A 15860-nucleotide genomic window follows, 5' to 3' on the forward strand; every position below is an offset into this window, starting at 1 on the left:
AGGAAACCGGAGAACCCGGAGGAAACCCACACAGACACGGGGAGAACATGTAAACTCCACACAGAGAGGATCCTGGTCGCCCAGCCGGGGAATTGAACCCAGGCCCTCCTCGCTGTGAGGCGACAGCGCTACCCACCACACCACAGTTTTTTCCAATTGCTAGTTTACAAAACACAATTTTGTAAACTAGGCTGATTTATTTAAATACCGTTTATTAAATACTTAACACATTTCAAAGTTGTCTTCTTTGGCCATGAACTCCTCTACCAGCTCTACCCCTACCTCTCACCCACCCCCCCACCTGCTCCCCCTCCCTCTCTCTGCAACGTCTTCCACTGTTGTTGTAAAAAGGGGGGCTCACCTGTGGTCTTTATATAGTGCTGACTTCCTGATTGAAGTGGTAACAATTAGCCATTGAGGTGTTTGGCCAGGTGGCACATATATTGGCCATTTAGCTCTTATACTGTCATGTTGAACGGCAGTGTTTTGATATGGCAAACATGTGACTTTGTCAGATTGTTGTATCTTATGCAATTGCAAAATGTGTGTAAAGTAGAAAATGTGTTTAGATTTTGGAGACTTCAAAAGAAAAAAGAAGTTTTGCTCTGTGTGTGTCAGTTTAAATTATTGTGCTATCCATGTCATTTTAGTGTGTTAGTCTGTCTATTCACAAAATGTTAGCCAAGCATGTTTTATATTAGATGTGTGTTTTATGTTAGAGGTGTGTTTTATGTTAGAGGTGTGTGTTTTATAATAGATGTGTGTTTTATGTTAGAGGTGTGTGTTTTATATTAGAGGTGTGTGTTTTATATTAGAGGTGTGTTTTATGTTAGAGGTGTGTGTTTTATATTAGAGGTGTGTTTTATATTAGAGGTGTGTGTTTTATATTAGAGGTGTGTGTTTTATATTAGAGGTGTGTTTTATATTAGAGGTGTGTGTTTTATATTAGATGTGTGTTTTATGTTAGAGGTGTGTGTTTTATATTAGAGGTGTGTGTTTTATATTAGAGGTGTGTTTTATATTAGAGGTGTGTGTTTTATATTAGAGGTGTGTTTTATATTAGAGGTGTGTGTTTTATATTAGATGTGTGTGTTTTATATTAGAGGTGTGTGTTTTATATTAGATGTGTGTTTTATGTTAGAGGTGTGTGTTTTATATTAGAGGTGTGTGTTTTATAATAGATGTGTGTTTTATGTTAGAGGTGTGTGTTTTATATTAGATGTGTGTGTTTTATATTAGATGTGTGTTTTATATTAGAGGTGTGTGTTTTATATTAGATGTGTGTTTTATGTTAGAGGTGTGTGTTTTATATTAGAGGTGTGTTTTATGTTAGAGGTGTGTGTTTTATATTAGAGGTGTGTTTTATATTAGAGGTGTGTGTTTTATATTAGAGGTGTGTTTTATATTAGAGGTGTGTGTTTTATATTAGATGTGTGTTTTATATTAGAGGTGTGTGTTTTATATTAGATGTGTGTTTTATGTTAGAGGTGTGTGTTTTATATTAGAGGTGTGTGTTTTATAATAGATGTGTGTTTTATGTTAGAGGTGTGTGTTTTATATTAGATGTGTGTGTTTTATATTAGATGTGTGTTTTATATTAGAGGTGTGTGTTTTATATTAGATGTGTGTTTTATGTTAGAGGTGTGTGTTTTATATTAGAGGTGTGTGTTTTATATTAGATGTGTGTTTTATGTTAGAGGTGTGTGTTTTATATTAGATGTGTGTGTTTTATATTAGATGTGTGTTTTATATTAGAGGTGTGTGTTTTATATTAGATGTGTGTGTTTTATATTAGATGTGTGTTTTATATTAGAGGTGTGTGTTTTATATTAGAGGTGTGTGTTTTATATTAGATGTGTGTTTTATATTAGAGTTGTGTGTGAGAGCTGATTGGTTAGTGTTACTGCTGCTGAGCGCTGATAGGTTAATGTCACTGCTACTGAGTGCTGATTGGTTAACGTTACTGCTACTGAGTGCTGACTGGTTAGTTTTACTGCTACTGAGAGCTGATAGGTTTGTGTTATTGCTACTGAGAGCTGACTGGTTAGTGTTACTGCTACTGAGAGCTGATTGGTCAGTGTTACTGCTACTGAGAGCTGATTGGTTGGTGTTACTGCTACTGAGAGCTGATTGGTTTGTGTTATTGCTACTGAGTGCTGATTGGTTAGTGTTACTGCTACTGAGAGCTGATAGGTTAGTGTTACTGCTACTGAGAGCTGACTGGTTAGTGTTACTGCTACTGAGAGTTGATTGGTTTGTGTTATTGCTACTGAGAGCTGACTGGTTAGTGTTACTGCTACTGAGAGCTGATTAGTTGGCTAGTGGAGCAGCTCACTGGCTATTTTATATAATTTGAGTTTAAAAACTCTGAAATATAACAGCAGTGTTAAATTTTTTTAAGCTGTTCATTACATTTTTGAATTCTTTACATTAAAAATATTTAAGCATTTATAAACTATGACTTTGCTCAAAAGCTCCATATCAACCCATTCATTTTGGACTTTCTCAGGAACGCCCCCTAATGTTTGAGAAACCCAGAAGATGTTACAGATGGAGAATTCTCCTCCCTCCATATTCTCTGGTTCAGGGTTCTCTGCTCTCTGATGTGACCTGGAGGTTCACCTGTCCAGACCTGTCCAGCTCTCTTTACTCCACTCAGCTTAGACAGCGTCCTCCTCTCCGACACTGCTGTCAGCGAGTCCAGCTCCACACCCACAACATCACCGGCCTTGTGGATCATTTTGTTGAGTCTGTTCGTGTCTGCCACCCTCAGCCTGCTTCACCAGCATGCAACAGCATCAGTGGTGGACAGTAACTGAGTAAATGTAATTAGTTTCTGTACTTAAGTAGTTTTTTTCGTGTATCTGTACTTACGTTTTTCGTTACGTTCCACTACATTTTGAGAAATCTGTCATTCCTTTTGGTTTCTGTGTGTATAAAAACGTAACATGTCAAAACAAATGACGCGCAAAGCCAGAGCACCAATCAGGGCCCAGCAGTCACTTTGTTCTAAGCTTGTTTTGACCTGTTGGTCATACCGACCCAGTGCAGCACACGGTTCAACGTCAGCGCAGCACAATATAGAAATATGTCCACATATTTCATGTTTCTTTTTTTCTGAATTCATACAAACACTTTTTTATAGTGAATTAGTTTCGGTTAGTTTATGTTTATGAACAGAGACCTACAGATCAACACAGTAAAGGAAAACTTCTTTGTGATCCTGAGTTTAAAGCCTGTTTTTATTCAGCTTGTAACTAATTTAAAAAGTAATCTTAAACGGAAACTTTGCTTGTGTATAAAAAGTGATTTCAGAGCCACTCGGTTCTCCCTGATGGAAACTGTTTACCTTCAGTGTTTTGTGCTTATGATCATTTTAACAGACGTCAGCGTCACTAATTAATGACGTTCTATTAAAAGACTGGTTTACCAAGAGAGACGCTGGAGGATTTTCACCTGAAATAAGTTCATGAAGCCAGTCTTGTTATAAAAATGATAACAGGACATCAAAGCCATAATTAATCTTTTAGTACTTTTACTTTTGATACTTAAGTACATTTGAAGGCAAATACTTCTGTACTTTTACTCAAGTTGAGGTCTACAGTAAGGACTTCTACTTTTACTGGAGTAATATTTTACCTTGGGTATCCACTTTAACTCAAGTACATATTTTGTGTACTTTGTCCACCTCTGAACAGCATAGACTCATAGAAGATCTTTGGTGGCAAGTGCTGTCCTCTATGCTGTTGCATGCTGGGTGCATGCACGACCCATGCATGCGCACAAACATATTTGACCTTATATATTTATGAAAATTTCTGCATTATTAAATGGATACCCTGAGGGAGAAGTGGCTTAGAAAATGTGTGTGTGTGTGTGTGTGTGTGTGTGTGTGTGTGTGTGTGTGTGTGTGTGTGTGTGTGTGTGTGTGTTAAATGGATGAGATGCAAACAAACTCATTCAGAGTGTTTGGTGTGAAGTGCTGTGTTCTAGAGGAGCTGTTAAAGCACATAAATAAATACATAAACACAAGCGACCATTTAAAATGAATGTAATGAAGACAAAATAGTCTATATTCCTCCATGAATGGAGCTGAAGTTCTCTAAACTATCATAAAACAACGTCTCAGTCATCAGGCAGTAAATTCAGAACCATTTCATGTAGGAACTTTCTGTGAGGAGCTTTTAGAGGGGGACGTCTGGTTCCTATCACCACCACTGTGAGCAGTTCTGACTCCGTAAGTTGATCTAGAACAGAGAATCGCTCTGTTTACATCTGAACCGTTTAATTATGCAGGAATTTTGGAAAATGGGTGGAATTCCCCTTAAAAATATAAGCCCTAACATAAATATATAAAGATATATAAAATATAAATATAAAAAATATATATAAAATATAAAGGCAAAAACAAAATGAATACAGCTCCGGATGGTTTTTCGATTTAACGTCTCTCATTGGTTGGTTTTGTGATTGACGTTAGCCCCAGCCAATAAGGCAGCGGTTTCCTGCTAACGTGTTTCCAGCCTAGACAGGCCTCGTCTTCGCCCTTGGTTCGTGTTCGAGGTTCGTGTCTCAGCCGAGCAGAGCAGCAGAGATGGTGTCGTACTGGAGACAGGCCGGCCTCAGGTACTCGGCCCAGCGCCGGAACGCGCGGCTGGGTGTCGAATTTCGTGTTTTATCCCGTGAAAGTGGAGAAATGAGCCGCGAAAGCCGGTTGATAGCGCGGCTTTAGCTTTAGCTTAGCTTGTCTGAGTGACCCTGAAAGTTCAGCCTCTGGATTTTATATTTTCTAATCGATTGTCTGCGATATTTCCTGTCGTTTCAGCTACATTAGGTACTCGGCTATCTGTGCTAGGGTGGTCCGGGCAGCTCTGAAGCCCCAGCTCAGGACAGAAGCGCTGAAAGAAGCAGAATCCAGCGTGAAAGTCACCAAAGTGAAAACTGCATGATGTGAGTCTCTGTCTTAATGTTCCGCTCCACCTTAAATGCTGCAGCAGATCCGTTCTGGCTTCCCACAAGCGTTCCGCTCCACCTTAAATGCTGCAGTGGATCCGTTCTGGCTTCCCACAAACATCCCGCTCCATCTTAAATGCTGTAGCGGATCCCTTCTGGTTTCCTACAGATATTCCGCTCCACCTTAAATGCTGCAGGGGATCCCTTCTGGCTTCCCACAAACGTTCCGCTCCACCTTAAATGCTGCAGCGGATCCCTTCTGGCTTCCCACAAACGTTCCGCTCCATCTTAAATGCTGCAGCGGATCCCTTCTGGCTTCCCACAAACGTTCCGCTCCACCTTAAATGCTGCAGCGGATCCCTTCTGGCTTCCCACAAACGTTCCGCTCCACCTTAAATGCTGCAGCGGATCCCTTCTGGCTTCCCACAAACGTTCCGCTCCACCTTAAATGCTGCAGCGGATCCGTTCTAGCTTCCTACAAACATTCCGCTCCACCTTAAATGCTGTAGTGGCTCCATTCTGAGGCAGGATATAACTGCTTCAGCATTTAAGGTGGAATGGAAAATGTAAGAAGCCCTTTCATCCCTGCAGACTGCCTGTATTTTAAGGTATCAGCGTTTAATGTGCTGTGTTTTAATGTTCCTGCTCTTTATTTTTGATCTTCTCAAACTTCCCTCACAGTTCAAATAAAGGTCAATTGATTGAGCATTTACATGTGATTGATTGAGCAGCTCTACAGTGAACCTGTGCTGTCGTTCTGTTTGCTTCCCCAGGACCCATCACAGAAGATCCTCCTTAAGAATTGGACGTGTCCATCCCAGCATGATGACTTGGTGACCACCTGGAAGACCTTAGTGAATTTACCCCAGATTTATCCTTTTGATAATAAATTATGAGTCTCCTGTTAATCCTGCCTTCTTTTCTCATTCTTGGTCAGCAGATGGAGCCACTGTTCTGCAGTGTCTATAATCCTTCCTGTCCTGCTTGAGTGATCATTTTCAGACTGATGGAGAACGGGCTGTAGATGGTTCTATATAGAACCGTTTATATTCTCTACAGCACCAAAAAGTGTTCTTTTGTTATAAGCCTGACATCATAACAGTATCTGTATAGAACCATATACCACATGTTCTCTGTCAATCCGAAAAGAACCATTTAATCATGCAAGGGGTTCTTTGAGTGGTCATGGTTCTATATAGAACCATTTTCTTTACTAAAGAGCTGTCATTTTTAGGCGTGGTGATGTATGTAGGGGTGTATTAACTTTTGCTACACAGGGACTTTGCGTGTAAAAGATGCTGAAATGCAGTCACTCGTTAAATTAGTTTCCATGAAGACGCATCTAAACGTTTCGTGGGGTGTACTAACTTCTTCACACGACTGTGTGAACTAACCGACTTCAGAAGCCACAGCTCCTCATTTCTGGAACTTGGTCTCGGTATAAATAGACGACTGAGGTCTGTCATTCTGCCTGCCGACACGCCCATATAAGGACGTCTGAGCATCTCTGAGAAGAAAGACCAGTTGCTGTAAGCGAGTAAACACTGCTGACTGACCTGACCTCACCAGAACGTCCCACTGACCAGCTCTGTCCACTGTGGGAGTCTAGAGCATTTAGCAGTTTGAGGAGCTGCTGTTTGTAAATAAAAATAAAAATACCAAAAACTTTTAAACTTGCAGTAATTAGACTCTGATTAAGAAAGCCGACCTTGATCCCTGCAATTTATAAAACTATAGACTTATCTTGAATCTCCCCTTCATATCTAAGGTCCTGGAAAAAGCGGTAGCAAAACAATTAACCTCTTATTTGCATAGGAGTCATCTATTTGAAATTTTTCAATTTCTGGTTTTAGGCCACATCACAGTACAAAAACAGCACTAGTGTCTTTGCTAGTCCTCCTTGACCTTAGTGCAGCATTGGACACAATAGACCACTCTCTTACTAGATAGACTAGAAAACCTTGTAGGGATAACAGGAAGAGCTCTTTCCTGGTCAGGTCCTACCTCATTGGTCGCTATCAGTTCGTTAATGTAAAAAGTGAATTATCTGTCTTTGCGAAAGTAAAGTATGGTGTCCCACAAGGCTCTGTTTTAGGGTCGATATCATTCACAATTCACAAAATGTTACCATTGGGCACCGTTATCAATAAACACAGTATACATTTCCACTGCTATGCCAATGACACTCAGTTAAAAACAAGCAGCTAGAAACAACAAAAGCAGCTAGAAACCAACTGTCTAACTTAACACTTAAACTTCAGTTTCTCAGTTGCATCAAGCTCATCTTAAAAATCTTGGTGTTGTGATAGACGCTGATCTGTCCTTCGACACACATATAAGTAACATCTCTGGAACAGCCTTCCTGCATTTCCACAATATCGCTAAATTAAGAAATGCAGTATCTGTATAGGATGCAGAAAAACTGGTTTGTGCTTTTATTACTTTTTACAACAGCGTGGCTTCGTAGTAAAAGAGTGCGGGTACTAGACTGGCCTGCCTGCAGTCCAGACCGGTCTCCCATTGAAAATGTGTGGCGCATTATGAAGCCCAAAATGCGACAGCGGAGACCCCGGACTGCTGAGCAACTGAAGTTGCAACTGCAAGAATGGGAAAGAATTCCACCTACAAAGCTTCAACAATTAGTGTCCTCAGTTCCCAAACGCTTACTGAGTGTTGTTAAAAGGAAAGGTGATGTTACACAGTGGTAAACACGCCCCTGTCCCAACTTCTTTGGAACGTGTTGCAGGCATCAACTTCAAAATGAGTGAATATTTGCAAGTTTATCCGTTTGAACATTAAATGTCTTTGTAGTGTATTCAATTGAATATAGGTTGGAAAGGATTTGCAAATCATCGTATTCTGCTTTTATTTATGTTTTACACAACGTCCCAACTTCATTGGAATTGGGGTTATAACTTTATTCATATTTCACTGCTGAATGAATTATAGAATTCAGAGCATGTAGTAACACAATGAAAAGAAGGCAAAGCGCGTCGGTTTTGGAGCCGCGTTCGTCTCCACAGTGAGACAGTAGCAGTTTTTCATAACTTCAGCTTAGACACTAATAGAGTTTCTAATATCAGCACAAGCTCAGAGATCTGTGAGTGTTTAGTCTTCAATGGGCCAAACCAGCATTCTGTTCAAATAAAGTGAGTCTCTGACATAAAACAAAAACACCTTTTTATTTCTGTAATAAAGGGGGTGTTAATCTTAATGCAGCGCTGATGTTTCTTGTATGTGTAACATTAAGAAAAGTCTGAATTTATTGTGAAAGCAGACCCAGCGGCAGGCTCAACAGTGCTGTGATACTCTGGTGCTGCTCTGTGTTTGAAAGTGCGAGTTCAGTCTAATTTAGCTCCAGCGGGAGCGGCCGGTGGTCTGCGGTGAAGGGAAACTCTTTTCTGCACTGCTTATCAGTTTCTGCAGAGCTGGTTAAGTTTAATCGTGTCCTGTCAGGCCGCACGGCTGGGCAGAGCGTGACATGCCAGTTCTGAGGGGATCTGCTCGAGGTCTTCCAGCTTTTCCTGAGAGTCTCAGTTTGCTTTTAAAGATGTTTTGCAGAAATATTAGAAATGAGAATTGTGTGTTTTCACTGGTAGCTTTATTTTCCTATTTACAAAACTCTTTTATCCATTCAGTACAGCAAATAAAACTGATAAAACACTAATTAGTAAATGAGAACGAAGCAAAATAAGCACTAATCTAAAAATTCCATAAGATGTAAAGAATGATTTATTGTACACTGTACAAAACTTTTCTGCACCGTGGTCTGAATTCACTGTGGACTTTTGTCGTGAAGAAGTGGAGCAATAAAATGATAAGATATTAAAATGAATTTAAGGGATGTTGTGAAATGTCCTTCACGCAGTCAGACTGGTCAGTTCCTCACTCCGTGACGCTAGTTTCCGTCACTGTCTCGGTCGCCATCTCCACTCTGGTGCTCGTTACTGTAGACGAAGGACCCTCCACCTCCGTCACCTCCTCCTCCGCCTCCCACTCCTGGTCAGCTGTGGCGTCCTGGTACTGCTGGTACTCAGACACCAGGTCATTGAGGTTGTTCTCAGCTTCTGTGAACTCCATCTCATCCATGCCTTCTCCCGTGTACCAGTGCAGGAAGGCCTTGCGTCGGAACATCATGGAGAACTGCTCTCCCACTCTGCGGAAGATCTCCTGGATGGCCGTGTTGTTTCCTATGAAGGTGGAGGCCATTTTCAGGCCGCGGGGAGGAATGTCGCAGACGGCCACTTTCACGTTGTGAGGGATCCAGTCCACGAAGTAGTTGCTGTTTTTCTGCTGGATGGCCAGCATCTGCTCGTCCACCTCCTTGGTGGACATGCGGCCGCGGAAGACGCCGGCCACGGTGAGGTAGCGCCCGCGCCGGGGGTCACATGCCGTCATCATGTTGCGGGCGTCAAACATCTGCTGGGTGAGTTCGGGCACGGTGAGGGCGCGGTACTGCTGGCTGCCGCGTGCCGTCAGGGGGGCGAAGCCGGGCATGAAGAAGTGAAGGCGTGGAAACGGCACCATGTTGACGGCCAGCTTGCGGAGGTCGGCATTGAGCTGACCCGGGAAGCGCAAGGAGGTGGTGACCCCGCTCATGGTCAGGGACACCAGGTGGTTCAGGTCCCCGTAGGTGGGCGTGGTCAGCTTGAGCGTACGGAAGCAAATGTCATACAGTGCCTCATTGTCGATGCAGTAGGTCTCGTCCGTGTTCTCGATCAACTGGTGGATGCTCAGCGTGGCGTTGTACGGCTCCACTACGGTGTCGGAGACTTTCGGAGATGGCATGATACTGAAGCTGTTCATGATGCGGTCTGGATACTCCTCTCGGATCTTGTTGATGATCAGCGTGCCCATGCCTGAGCCGGTGCCGCCGCCCAGAGAGTGGACGAACTGGAAGCCCTGCATGCAGTCGCAGCTCTCGGCTTCGTTGCGGACACGGTCCACCACCTGCTCCACCAGCTCCGCCCCCTCCGTGTAGTGACCTTTGGCCCAGTTGTTCCCAGCTCCGGAATTCCCTGTTAATTAATAGAACGGAAATCACATCATATGAACGACATCCAAAGGTTTGTAGAGCAGCATTTGATTGAGCAGGTTTGATTGAGCACTAGTGAGGTCAGGTACTGATGTCGGATGGTCAGTTCTGGATCAATAATCATCCCAAAGGTACTGGATGGTGGTCCATCACTCCAGAGAACACAGTTCTACTGCTCCACAGCCCAATGCTGCGGGGCTTTATACACCTCTAGCTGTTTATAATATTGTGATAAAAATGTATTGATAATGAGATAAATAACACTATAAACTCATTAAAGATGGTTCTTCAAGAGTTCTTTAGTATAGAAAATGGTTCTATGTCGAACCATGAACACTCAAAGAACCCTTTTCATGATTAAGTGGTTCTCTGCATGGTGAAGTGGCGCTTTAGACGGACAGAGGACGTGTTGTAAAGGGTTCTATATAGCACCAAATAGGGTTCTTCTATTGTTATAAGTTTAACATCATAACAATAGCAGTTGTTTTAATGCTATATAGAACCCTTTTCAAAAAGGTTCTATACAAAACTATGTAAAATACATTCTGCATAAATCTGAAGGACCATTTCACCATGCAGAGAACCTTTCATGAAACCTGAATCATGAAAAGGGTTCTCTACATGGAATCATGAGCACTCAGTGTCCTGTTTAAAAATGCTTGTATCTAGCACCAAAAGGGTTCTGCTATAGTCACGATGTCATGCTTATAACAATAGAAGAACCATTTTCTATAGAGAACCATTTAAGCAAGCAAAGGGTTCTTTGAGTGTTCATGGTTCTACATAGAACCATTGACTTTACTAAAGAACTCTTGAAGAAGCATCTTTTTCTGAGAGTGTAGAGCTTTATGGGTGGTGTATACAGCTGTGGGCTGAATCTAGAACCCTGTTTTAGCAGTTCTCTCTGCTGCGGTGGAGTGATGGACCTCTCGTATCTCACCATGGATGAAGTTGTCGGGTCTGAAGAGCTGTCCTATACGGCTCCCTCTCACAGCATCCATAGTGCCTGGTTCCAGATCCACCAGCAGGGCCCGAGGAACATACTTCCCACCTGACGGAGAACAACGAGAACAGAAACCTCAACGTTAAACTGAAAAGGAGAATCTCAGTCTTGCACTACGGCTCCGTATGAGAACCATCATCACCTGGAGGAGCTTTAATGGAGAACCGATGTCATTGATCTGTGATCAGAGATTTTACAGCTTTAATTGTTAATTACGGTAGAATATCTCCACACTGACCATCTGTGATTCAGTCGCTATGAACAAGATCATTTCTCTGCTGCTCCACAGTGTCAGAGTCAGAGTTAGAGTCACAGTCACAATAACAGTCACGGTCAGAGTCAGATTCACAGTCAGTCAGAGTCAAAATCAGAGTCAGTCACAGTTACAGTCAGAGTCGCAGTCACAGAGTCACAATCGGAGTCACAGTCACAAAGTCACAGTCACAGTCAGACTCACAGTCAGAGTCAAAGAGTCACAGTAAGAGTCACTCTGTTGAGCTTTAATAAACTGAGAATTGAAGTCACTCAAAATTTTAGAGGAACCTTGTGGCTTAAAATGAATTAGATTTTGAAACTCAATGTTTTAAGATCAATGTTTTAGTTTGTCTGAAATTATGCACAAAGTTAAAGTTAAATGCAGCAGACGTTCAGATCACAGACTGAGAGATGAATCACTCTGTCTGACACTCGCCACCATCAGAAACACCGGATGCACTTTTAAGCCAATACCTCCGACTGTGAACTGCCTGAAGACTCAGACCAATCAGAGGCAACCAAACCTCCCTGTGTTGTGACATCACAACTACAGCTTCCTGTCAGTCTGGCTCGCTACACTCAGGGTTTGAGCCTCAAACCAGAAAAAAGTGGATATTCTAATCTTAAAAAATGAATTTATAGAAAAGAATCACAGTTTAAATCACAGAATATCAGTCCGAAAAATCACAATGAGGTATTTTCCCCAAATCGTTCAACCCCAATAAAACATACTTGCAGCTTTGAAACCTCAGAATTAGTAACTGGGTTCAGCTGAAATGCTGTAATATGAAGTTACCAGAAGAATCATTTGTTGTTTTGTGTTTATTTATTTAATATTACAAGCCCAGTTAATCAGTTCCATCCGTTTAAAAGCTGCAGTTGTTCAATATTCAGGTAATTCCATCATTAATGTTTAATGTTTTCATTTCACGTCATTGACGCGGTGGTAATGGTCAGAGACTACGCTGTAACAGAACTCTCTAAAAGAGTCTCCAGAGCTTCGTCTGATAACAGACTGAGTTTCACGCAGACGCACTCCATCGCGTCTGAGGAGCTCACAAACACGTGACGTGTGTCTAAACCGTTCAACACGTATTTTAGGTGAAGCGTCTGCTTGTGTGGAAACATCTAAAGCAGAATCAGAGCCGAGGTTCTTCTCACAGAAATAAAGTCTTCAGTACAAACAGAGTAAACGCCCTGCCTGAACACAGCTTTTTATAACGCGGTTACTTCAGGTGTAATAAGGTCAGTGTAAACACGTCACCACAGCTCTCACCTTCACTACAGACTCCAGCTGCTCTTTCTGTTAAAGTTTCACGCTGGACCAACAGAAACAGTCCAACATCATTTGGAAAAAGATCTTTTATTGCATTAGTCTTCTCCTGTGAAGTTAGTCTTAGAGACTTCACGGGTAAAACTAATACACACTGGAAAAAAGTGCTCTTTCAAGTGAAATGATCTTAAATCTAGTCGGCATATCAAGTCTTCCCCATTTTGAGAAGGTTGTGCGCTTATTCTAAGATTATTTAGTTTATTTTTAGATATTTTGCCCAGTAAAGTTTTCTCACTATAGTGGCAGATAGTTTTGCTGATTTGAAGCTCATTTAAAACGAACACATTTATCTGCCACCACAGTGAGAGACTGTCAATAACATCACCCCAAATGTTTAAAAATAAGGTAAATAACTGAATGAAACAGCCTCAGCAGAAGGAACATTAGACTTATTGACTATGTTCACATCACTGAAGCTGCAGCTGTACGAACACAGGCAGTGAGGCAGATGTGCAGCGTTTAACTGCAGGTGTGGTTTATCTGTGGGACAGGACTGCATCACCAAACAATCCAGAATTGCTCAGTAAAGCCCATCTGAAGTCTCCTGGAGCGGAGCGTCTTACCGTGCGCTTCGTTGAAGTAGACGTTGACCCTCTCCAGCTGCAGGTCCATGTCCCCCTCGTATGCCCCCACCGCGTTAACGCCGTGCTCATCGCTGATCACCTCCCAGAACTGCAATCAAACCCAATCAACGGTACGACTTTGAAAACCTTTCATATTAACGCAGATACACAAGATACACGTCACCGCGGTCATAATGACCCGTTTAATCTGAGCGTTCTTCACTTATACCTGTGTAACAGAAACGTGTGGAAATGTGTCGAACAGATAAAAAGCCGAAAGTCGGAGTTATCACGTTATGTGATGTGTAACGCTTTATATCTCAACATATAAACACCATTCAGACAAACGTTAATAATAATAAAATGCATATACATTCATAAAGGATCGATTTCCTTCTGTTTAAACGTCACTTTTTCTTCAGTGATGATGAAGAAGCAGAGCTGGTCACTGATCCCAGAGCAGTGAATACACAGAGAATCAGCAGCAGAGCTCAGAAGCTCATCACTGACCACAGGACCAGAAGCACAGTCTGATTTGGGTTCAGTCACAGTTTCATATGAAGAGGAATATCCCTGAACATCTGGCAGTTTCAGCTCAGACGCTCTGAACTGAGCGATTCGTCTACAGACGCGTGAGGAAACAGACGATCATCACAGTATAAAGGTTCTGCACAGGAACGTTTCTGTTCACTGAGGAACCCGCAGTCTAAACGTTCCTTTAAAGGGAAAACAATGTTCTTCAGATCCAGCTGAGCACCTTCAATGTGACCGACTGCTTTATATACACAGAATAAATGCGAGTTATATATCTATATCTTTAAAAAGATGGTGCTTCAAGGGTTCTTAAAGACAATGCTTCTTTATAGAACCATGAACACGCAAAGGATCCTTTTAATGATTAAACAGTTCTTCAGATTGCATGCTTGTGCTGCAGATGGGTTTGTGTAGAACCTTTATGAAAATGGTTCTATATAGCACCAAGAGGGTTCTTTTATTGTTATTGTTACAAGCTTGAGTATATATAGAACCATTTTCTTTACTAAAGAACTGTTAAAGAACCATTTACCATGTTATATATATGGTATATATATATTTTTTTTGGTCCTAAGTTTTCGCCAGAATGTGAAAACGCCTGTTTGTCTTTACATTGTGTGTAAATTTCATGATGGATGGACCAAAAGAAATAACGCAAAATGACTCGGAAAGACGTCTGGTTCCATTGACTTGCATTAAAAGTGAAGTGTGTTTTTCCGTCTCCTGTAAAGTTTCTGTTTTGGAGATGCGAGGTTTTGCTCTGACAGCAGCAACACGGATAACACTGAGCGTCCAGCAGCGTTGTTCCCGAGCGTGTTCTCTGTGTTCCCCTGATAACGTTGGTGTCTACGACAGCGTTAATACTTTCTTCTCTGTGAGCTGCGGAACCTGCATAGCCCCTCTGTGTGATAACGGTGCCCCACCCTCACCCTCCTCTTCCTCAGCCTTTATCTCTGAGTGAGGGGAAACACCCTCACCAGCCCAGCTTCACGCAGCCCGCACCCGCTACACGTTCTACTACTGCTATTATTATTTTTTTTATTATTGTTGTTGTTCTTATTATGACACAAACGTACAGTCGTATAAAGAGGGTTAGCTGATTGTCAGTGCACTGCTGCACAGTTTCTATTTATTTGCTACATTTAACACATCAAAAAAAATAAACATGAAAGTTCAGCACATTTATTTTTCCCACTGATCACACAAACTTTAGCTTTCAGCTTCAGCTGCCTGTTTAAATGTGTTTATATGTGTTACTAATAACACAGCCATTAAAATGCGGGTGCACAAACTTTTACACACGACTACTGTTCTACAAACTGCAGTGTTAAGATACACAATCACACCCAGTTAAAATGATTATAAAAGACATCAATTAAAGTGTAAGAAAGTTCTCTGCTGTTATAACTGTGTAATAGAAACATGTGTAATTGTGTTATTTACGCCAATTAGTTCACATAAATATGCATATTGTAAATTAAATGAAAGAGTTTATAACGAGGCGGAGTGTCGTACCTTCGACCCGATTTGATTGCCGCACTGTCCGATCTGAAGGTGGACGATCTCACGCATGTTGACCAGACTGGAGCTCAGTGAGCAGAACTGCAGGAGAACTGTGGCTCCGTCGACTCATATCACTGACCAGGACACAGCCACGGTGATGACGTCAGAGCCAACCTCATCTCACACACACCCACACACACTCTCACTCTCTCTCTCTCTCTCTCTCTCTCTCTCTCACATACAGACACACACACACTCTCTCTCTCTCACACACACACACACACACACACTCACACATATACACACACAAACACACTCTCACACACACACACACTCACACATACACATAGACACTCTCTCACACACTCAAATCAAATCAAATTTATGTGTAGCACTTTTTACAACTGATGTTGTCACACAGCAGCTTCATAGAATTCCAGTAAAGACAAAGTTTTAACATGAAAGTAAAACCCCCAGGTGAGCAAGGCAGGGCTCACCCATTATCACCAAGACCCATTCTCCTCTGGTCAGACTACCTACAGAGTTATTATACTACTAATATTAATAGCAGTAGTATTAGTAGTAGTAACAGCTAGGGGTCTATGAAAACTTCAGTGTAGGGTGGGCAGCTAGTCACACTCACTCTCAGACACACACACACACACACTCTCTCTCTCTCTT

The 15860-nt window shown here is 41.9% G+C and overlaps 2 protein-coding genes across 2 annotated transcripts; one reads left to right on the top strand and one right to left on the bottom strand.

The window, feature by feature from the left end:
- Positions 1-4486: 4486 nt before the first annotated feature.
- Positions 4487-5861, top strand: atp5f1e (ATP synthase F1 subunit epsilon). Its single transcript, XM_017708429.2, has 3 exons — positions 4487-4626; positions 4826-4950; positions 5727-5861. The coding sequence occupies exons 1-2, from the start codon at positions 4595-4597 to the stop codon at positions 4947-4949; spliced, it is 156 nt and encodes a 51-aa protein (XP_017563918.1). The 5' UTR covers positions 4487-4594; the 3' UTR covers position 4950; positions 5727-5861.
- A 2674-nt stretch (positions 5862-8535) lies between these two features.
- tubb1 (tubulin, beta 1 class VI) lies at positions 8536-15389 on the bottom strand. Its single transcript, XM_017708428.2, has 4 exons — positions 15192-15389; positions 13143-13251; positions 10929-11039; positions 8536-9971 (listed from the first exon to the last, which is right to left on the bottom strand). The coding sequence occupies exons 1-4, from the start codon at positions 15246-15248 to the stop codon at positions 8839-8841; spliced, it is 1410 nt and encodes a 469-aa protein (XP_017563917.1). The 5' UTR covers positions 15249-15389; the 3' UTR covers positions 8536-8838.
- Between the last annotated feature and the right edge of the window lie 471 nt (positions 15390-15860).

This window comes from Pygocentrus nattereri, chromosome 26 (assembly GCF_015220715.1).
Source record: "Pygocentrus nattereri isolate fPygNat1 chromosome 26, fPygNat1.pri, whole genome shotgun sequence".
NCBI classification, from domain to species: Eukaryota; Metazoa; Chordata; class Actinopteri; order Characiformes; family Serrasalmidae; genus Pygocentrus; species Pygocentrus nattereri.

What these genes read in the sequence shown, in the direction of transcription:
- atp5f1e (XM_017708429.2), top strand. Translation starts at nt 4,595, where the DNA reads ATGGTGTCGTACTGGAGACAGGCCGGCCTCAG. An exon ending in TGGAGACAGGCCGGCCTCAG is followed by an intron (nt 4,627 to 4,825) that starts GTACTCGGCCCA and finishes CTGTCGTTTCAG; the next exon opens with CTACATTAGGTACTCGGCTA.
- tubb1 (XM_017708428.2), bottom strand. Translation starts at nt 15,248, where the DNA reads ATGCGTGAGATCGTCCACCTTCAGATCGGACAGTGCGGCAATCAAATC. An exon ending in GCAATCAAATCGGGTCGAAG is followed by an intron (nt 13,252 to 15,191) that starts GTACGACACTCC and finishes GTTTGATTGCAG; the next exon opens with TTCTGGGAGGTGATCAGCGA. An exon ending in CTACTTCAACGAAGCGCACG is followed by an intron (nt 11,040 to 13,142) that starts GTAAGACGCTCC and finishes GTTCTCCGTCAG; the next exon opens with GTGGGAAGTATGTTCCTCGG.